Source organism: Nannospalax galili, unplaced genomic scaffold (assembly GCF_000622305.1).
Source record: "Nannospalax galili isolate Female #2095 unplaced genomic scaffold, S.galili_v1.0 scaffold1685, whole genome shotgun sequence".
In the NCBI taxonomy this organism is placed as follows: Eukaryota; Metazoa; Chordata; class Mammalia; order Rodentia; family Spalacidae; genus Nannospalax; species Nannospalax galili.
Genome location: NW_008352830.1, coordinates 452,987 through 460,735, shown reverse-complemented (window position 1 = coordinate 460,735; position 7,749 = coordinate 452,987). Strand labels below are relative to the sequence as shown.

Genomic DNA, 7,749 nt, shown 5'->3' with positions numbered 1-7,749 from the left:
TTTTTGAGACAGGGTCTCCCTGTAGCCCCAGCTGTCCTAGAACTTACTATGGCTAGCCTCCAACTCACAGACATCTGCCTACCTCCGCCTCCCAAGTGCTGGGATTAAAGGTGTGCACCACCACGCCCAGCCCAGGGTATCGCTTTAAAAAATTTTTTATTTTATGTGTATGTGTGTATTGCCTGCATGTAGGTAAGTGCACCCTTGTGGTGCAGTGCCCTCAGAGGTCAGAAGAGGCTGTTGGATTCCCTGGAACTGGAGTTACAGACGTTGTTAGCTGCCATGTGGGTGCTGGGATTCGAACCTCGCTCTTCTGCAAGAAGAGCCAGTGTTCTTAACCACTGAGCCATGTCTCCAGCCCCATCACTTTTTTTTTTTAATTAGATGACCATTTATGATACAAACATTCATCACTGTTAAAAACAAACAAAAAAGAAACATATCACTGTAACAACTGAGTGCTCTCTTCTTGTACTCTTGAGTTTTCAGCCATCTTCAGGCAAATCTCAGGAAATCTGTCTTGAGGTAATCTATCCAAAGACACACAGCCAGGACTGGCAGAGCCTGAGTAGAGCACTGGTTTCTAGCAGAATGCAGTGGTTAATTCCTATACTCCCAGCAGTCAAGAGGCTGAGACAGCAGAATCAGCCATTCTTCCTACATGGCAGGACTGTGCTTCAAAAATCTGAAAAGAAGGCCGGGCGTGGTGGCGCATGCCTGTAGTCCCAGCACTCCGGAGGCAGAGGCAGGAGGATCTCTGTGAGTTCAAGGCCACCCTGGTCTATATAGTGAGTTCCAGGCCTGCTGGGGTTACACGGAGACCCTGTCTCAAAAAGACAAAAAAAATGAATAAAATACTTAAAAATTTTTAAAGTTTTTTTTTGGTTTTTTTTTTTTTGTCTTTTTGAAGCAGGGTCTCCCTGTAGCCCCAGCTGTCCTGGAACTCACTATGTAGACCAGGCTGGCCTTGTACTCACAGAGACCCACCTGCCTCTGCCTCCCAAGGCTGGGACTATAGGCATGTGCCACCACACCCAGCTAAAGGTTTTTTTATTATATTTGACATGTATGAGTTTTGTCTGCATGTACATAAGCACACCTATGTCATGAAATACCCATAGCAGCCAGAAGAGGGCATCAGATTCCCTGGAACTGGAGTTACCGGTGGTTGTTAGCTACCATGTGGGTGCTGGGAACTGAACCCAGGTCCTGTGCAAGAACAGCCAGTGCTCGTAACCACTGAGCCCTCTCTCCAGACCCTCTCTGATTTCATAACAGTTTTATTATGTATACCTATTCAGTGTGTCCACGGCTTAAACGTAAGTGTATGGGTGTGTGGGTGTGCCCACACGTGGAAGTCTAAGAACAACTTTTGGGAGTCAGTTATCTCCTTCCACCATGTTGTTCCCAGGGATCAAACTCAGTTCATCCGGTTTGGCTACAAGCTCTTTTACCCACTGAGCCATCTTGCTGACTCACTGGTAAGTCTTACAGATGCTAATTGGCTCTGGAATGATCTCTAGGAAACCAGCAAGAGGAGTTGAGGAAGATTTCATCTATAAGGACCAGGGATGAAGGGGACGTGGCTCAGTGGTAGGGTGAGGCCAAGGCCCTGGGTTCCATTCATAGCCCAGGTAGAAAAAAATGCTTGTTGAGCCATGGAGAGGGCTCAGCAGGTAAAGCACTTGCCTTGCAAGCAGGAGGACTTTTCAGTTCCATGAATCCAGGTAAAACATCCCAGGCAAGTATTTATAAGGTCAGTGCTGGGGAGGCAGAGACTGGTAGATCTCTGGGGCTCATCAGCCAGCCCAGCCTACCTAGTGAGATCTAGGCCAGTGAGAAAGACCCTGTGTTAAAAAACAAGGCAGGGCCGGGCATGGTGGCGCACACCTTTAATCCCAGCACTCGGGAGGCAGAGGCAGGCGGATCTCTGTGAGTTCAAGGCCAGCCTGGTCTACATAGTGAGTTCCAGGACAGCTGGGACTACAGGGAGACCCTGTCTCAAAAAGACCAAAACAAAACAAAACAAAACCCCCCCAAAACCCCCAAAACAAGGTAGGGACTGGAGACCTGGCTCAGGACTGACTGTTCTTGTAAAGGACCCACTTTCCATTCCCAGCACCCACATGGCAGCTAACAACCATCTGCAACTCCAGTTCCAGGCTGTCTTCCAGGCCTTTTCGGGTATTGCATGCACATGGCGCACATAACGCATGCAGTTAAAACCCTCAATCACACAAAATAAAAAATGTTTTTTATAAAGGTGGTAGCTGGGTGTGGGGACAAAAGCCTTTAATCCCAGCACTCAAGAGGCAGAGGCAGGTGGATCTGTGTAAGATTGAGGCCAGCCTTTTTTACATAGCAATTCCAGCTTGGGAGACCCTGTCTCGAAATAAATTATAAATCAAATCAGAACAAGGTGGATAGACAGTATCAGAGAATCTACAGTTCAGGTTGTCCTCTGGCCTCGACACCCACGAACAGGCATGTGCACACCCATCCATGAACACACACATGCAACAGCTGGGACTACAGGGAGACCCTGTCTCAAAAAGACCAAAACAAAACAAAACAAAACAAAACCCCCCCAAAACCCCCAAAACAAGGTAGGGACTGGAGACCTGGCTCAGGACTGACTGTTCTTGTAAAGGACCCACTTTCCATTCCCAGCACCCACATGGCAGCTAACAACCATCTGCAACTCCAGTTCCAGGCTGTCTTCCAGGCCTTTTCGGGTATTGCATGCACATGGTGCACATAACGCATGCAGTTAAAACCCTCAATCACACAAAATAAAAAATGTTTTTTATAAAGGTGGTAGCTGGGTGTGGGGACAAAAGCCTTTAATCCCAGCACTCAAGAGGCAGAGGCAGGTGGATCTGTGTAAGATTGAGGCCAGCCTTTTTTACATAGCAATTCCAGCTTGGGAGACCCTGTCTCGAAATAAATTATAAATCAAATCAGAACAAGGTGGATAGACAGTATCAGAGAATCTACAGTTCAGGTTGTCCTCTGGCCTCGACACCCACGAACAGGCATGTGCACACCCATCCATGAACACACATGCACACACACACACACACACACACACGTGTGGTTTCTGAACATTGATTAAGCATCTGAGTTCTGGGTCAGAGCTCTGCTCCATCTGTCCCTGGATGAGGATCTCCACTACCCCCTCCCATTGGCTACTGCCCACCGCTGCAAGCCAGACACTTCCCCACAGCCAGCCTCATCCACTCACTGTACACAGTGATGTCTGAAGTGCTGAACATCTGGGAGCCACTGAAGAACCCAGAGCAAATTATTTCAGTGTCACCAGTGACGTTCAGTTGGAAAGCTGCCCAGCGTAGGCCCTGGTCCACAGACTCCTTTGACGCAGCTGTCTCTAGGCTGATGAGCTTGGGATCCTGACATCTGGTACTGCAGTTCATCAAGAGTGAGCCTCCCCTGGGAAGTAAGGGATTGTGGGGCTTCAGCCTCAGCAGCTGGAAGTCTTGGCCCTGCACCCCTTCAAGGAGGAAAGAGGAAGTTCAGTGCCCACACTCCAGCCTGCAGGAGACCTCACCTCTTCTGAGATTTGAATGGATCCTGCTGTGTAGTGGATCCAGCCCAGGGAATTTGGGGGCACACACAGATAGAGAAGGGGCAGGGGACAGGTTAGAGGGAGGCAGAAGGCGACTCTCAGCCTGCCTGTATTAGAAGGTAAATCAATCAGGCATGGTGGCAGCCTGATCTTTTGATCCCAGCACTCAGGAGGCAGAGGCAGGTGGATTTCTGTGAGAGAGAGAAAGAAGAGAGAGAGAGAGAGAGAGAGAGAGAGAGAGAGAGAGAATGAGAATGAGATGAGTTTGGAAGCTAAGCAGGAGTTTTCGAGAAGCCTGAGCCTGGCAGAGTAAACTGCAGAGGCAGCTAGGGGAGCTCCTTGTCAGACTTCAATTTCTGCAAGGGTTTTTCGGTGGCCCTAATGACAAGATGTGGGAGGCCCCACTTTCTCCAAACCCTGAACCCCAGCCCTGCCTGGGAGGACCACTCTCACCTAGAGACAGCAGACAGCAGACCGGCAACCAGAGGGGTGTCATCGTGGCTAGATCAAGAGAAGATGCCTTGTGAGATGCAGGGCAGCCAGGGCAGAGGTAAGGGGCAGGAGGCGATGTCTGTGGTTTGCTATTGTGCAAGTCCAGGTCCAGGGGCTGTACCTTGCTATAAGTCTGGGGAGGGTGGGAGATGACTCAAGGACGAAGAGCAAGGGATGGGATCAGATGAGGAACACAAGCATGGGAGGGGTCTCCAACCGGGACAGGGAAGGTCCCAGTGGCATGGCTATGCCCCAAACGTCCCCACAGGAAATACTGATAGGATACTCAGATGCCCTGGCTTTCAGTAGTGAGAAAGTATGGGGCGGGGAGGGAATGAGGTGACACAGCTTCAGGCTCAGCTTAGGTACAGGGTGATTCCTGAGCCTAGAGAGGAAGTTTAGAGGAAGCTCTGCACTGACCTGGGGTCCTCGGGGACATTCTTGTTTTCTTTTGATTTTTTTTGTTTGTTTTACTTTGTTTTGTTTTGAGACAGGGTCTCATTAGTAGCCTCAGCTGGCCTGGAACTTGCCTCCATCTAACAGAAACCCACCTGCCTCTGCCTCTGCCTCTGCCCTCTCCCCTCTGCCCTCTGCCTCTGCCCTCTGCCCTCTGCCCTCTGCCCCTGCCCCTGCCCCTGCCTCTGCCCTCTGCCCCTGCCTCTGCCCTCTGCCTCTGCAAAAAGACTCTGCCTCTGCCTCTGCCTCTGCCCTCTGCCCTCTGCCCTCTGGCCTCTGCCTCTGCCTCTGCCCTCTGCCCCTGCCCCTGCCCTCTGCCTCTGCCTCTGCCCCTGCCCCTGCCCCTGCCTCTGCCCTCTGCCTCTGCCCTCTGCCCTCTGCCCTCTGCCTCTGCCTCTGCCTCTGCCCTCTGCCCTCTGCCTCTGCCCTCTGGCCTCTGGCCTCTGCCTCTGCCCTCTGCCTCTGCCTCTGCCTCTGCCTCTGCCCTCTGCCTCTGCCTCTGCCCTCTGCCCTCTGCCCTCTGCCCCTGCCTCTGCCTCTGCCTCTGCCTCTGCCCTCTGCCTCTGCCTCTGCCTCCCAAATGTGGGATTGAAGCTGTGTGCCACCACAGCCAGCTTGATTTATTTATGTGTATCAATACATATTGCAATGCCTGCAGAGGCCAGAAGAGGGCATTTTATGTCTTGGAACTGGAATTACAGATGGTTGTTAGCTGCCATTTGGATGTTGGGAAACAAACACAGGTACTTCTCAAGAGCAGCCAGTGCTCTGAATCACTGAACCATCTCTCCAGCCTTCCCATAAGTAAATACTTTTTAAAATCTAGTTTAAAGTGGGTGTGGTAGCACCTACAGAGGCAGGAGGATCTCTGTAAGTTCAAGGTCACCCTGGTGTACATATTGAGTTCCAGGCCAGCCAGGGTTCCATAGTTAGACCCTACCCCCCCCACCCCAAAATCAGTCTAGTTTTTAAAAAAATGAGTCTCGTTGGGCACAGGAGATAGCTCAGTGGGTAAAGCACTTGGTATTGAAGTGTGAGGACTGGAGTTCAAATCCCCGGAACCTACACTAAGCTAGCAGCACACATCTGTAATCTTGGTATTCCTATATCGAGATTTGAGGTGGAGGGCTGGAAAATCAGGCATGGTGGTGCATGCCTTTAGTCCACTGACTCAGTGGTTAAGAGCACTGTCTGCTCTTGCAGAGGGCCCAGGTTTGGGTCCCAGCACCCAAATGGCAACTAACAACCATTCATAACTTCAGTTCTGGAGGTTCTGACACCCTCTTTGGCCTCCATGGGCATTGTAGCCATATGGTGCACTAACATACATACAGGCAAAACACTCATACACATAAAAATAAAAGTAAAAAAAAAAATTTGAGCTGGAGACACAAGACTCCTGAAAGTTCATAGGCAAGCTAGCCCCAGGATACACAGAGGTCCTCAAGAGATTCTGTCTCCAACAAGGTAGAAGGTTAGGACTCATACCCAAGGTTGTCCACAGCACATGCCAAAGCTCTCATACACATAGATTAAAAAATAACAAACAGCCAGCAGGTAAAGGGGCTTGCTGCCAAGGCTGAGGACCTGAGTTCAATTCCTGGGACCTATATGGTAACATGGTAGAAGGAAGGAGTCAAGTCCTGGAAGTTGTCCTCTGACCTCCACAAGCACCCTATGGCATTTGCTATTCCTCATAAATAAATAAATAAATAAATAAATAAATAAATAAATAAGTAAATAAATAAATGTACTTGAATAAATTTAAGGTAATAGTAATAGCAAAAAAATTTAAAGTAAAAGCAAGCTGGTCTTCCTGTATTCTTGCTGAAGGGCGACCACACAGAAAATGGAAACTGAGTCAGGCATGTTAACATCCCTCAAGGCCAGTGGGCACAGGAATGCAGCTTAACTCTGCCATCGAGCTGACCTTGGCAGCAAGATCTGCTGGACAAACTTGTTCCAACAGCAAACATGTTGAAATGGAGAGAAAAAGTGGAATTGAGAGGCTGAAATGACCTGGATGAGGGTCAGAGGCAGACCACAGGCCCAGGGTCAGTGAGGGCCTCAGCGTCAAAAATCCTCAAGGGGCTGGAGCGCTGCCTCAGGGGTTAAGAGCACTGGCTGATCTTGCAGAGGACCCAGCACCCACATGGCAGCTCACAACTATCCATAACTCAGTTCCAGGGGATCTGACTCCCTCCTCTGGCCTCCACAGGCATTGCACACATGGTGCACTTACATACATGCAGGAAAATACTCATACATATTAAATACTAATATGTCCTGAAGATGATGGCAGGGCATTTGTGCCACATGCCTTTCATCCTAGCGCTGGGGAGACAGAGGCAGGTGGGTCTCTGTGCCTGCTGTCTCTGTGAGTTCCAGGCCAGTTGGGGCTAACATTTTTGAAACTGTCTCAAAAAAACAAAACAAAACAATAGAAGAGAAAAATAAATGAATAACACATCTCCATTAATGCAATGATGGACTTTTTTGAGACAAATTCTCCCTGTACCCCAAGCTGACCTGGAACTCACTATGTAGACAGTGCTGATCATCATCTCACTGGGACTAAAGGCATGCACCACCATGCCTTTCATGAAGTCTTTAGAAGTCCTTTATGGAGAGAAAATTATTTTATCTGCCTTTCCCAAATGCTCTCCTCTAAAGCCAAAACACTAACAAAACACCAGAATAACAATAAAAATAAATGTTTATTAAGCACTTGCCTATATGTCTTGTAAGCAATTTATACATGTCCTCATCAGCTCTCTCCATTAGTCCTACGAGGTAGAAATCTGACCCTCTCCATGGTTGAGAAGTGAGACTCAGAGTGGTCAAGCCATTTTCCTGAGGTCACACAGGAAGGAAAGGGTGAAACTGGCAGTCCTATGTGGTAAGTGGCCTCCTTAAGTGCTTGGTACCCTTAAGTAGGTTGGGGGGGCGAGCACATATATGCAGGTCCATTTGTGTGCATGCAGAGGTCAAAAGACAACTGCATGGTGTTGTTCTTGAGGCACTGTTCCATTCTGTCCCATCATTTTATTTTGAGTCAGGGTCTATCACTGGCATAAACTTTGCTGAGTAGGGTGCCTGGCTGGTCAGTGATTCCTAGGGATCCACCTGTTCCTACCTCCCCAGTGTGGGGAGTAAAGCCAGTGCCACCAAGCTTTTTTTTAACATGGGTTCTGAGGATGAAACTTGTGACCTGT

At 49.2% G+C, this 7,749-nt stretch overlaps 1 protein-coding gene across 1 annotated transcript in view; it reads right to left on the bottom strand.

Moving 5' to 3' along the window:
• Icam3 (intercellular adhesion molecule 3) overlaps positions 1-4,082 on the bottom strand; it is an 8,780-nt gene extending 4,698 nt beyond the window's left edge. The window contains 2 exon segments of the mRNA XM_029554525.1: positions 3,245-3,511; positions 4,040-4,082. Coding sequence (XP_029410385.1) covers positions 3,245-3,511; positions 4,040-4,082 — 310 coding nt within the window.
• Between the last annotated feature and the right edge of the window lie 3,667 nt (positions 4,083-7,749).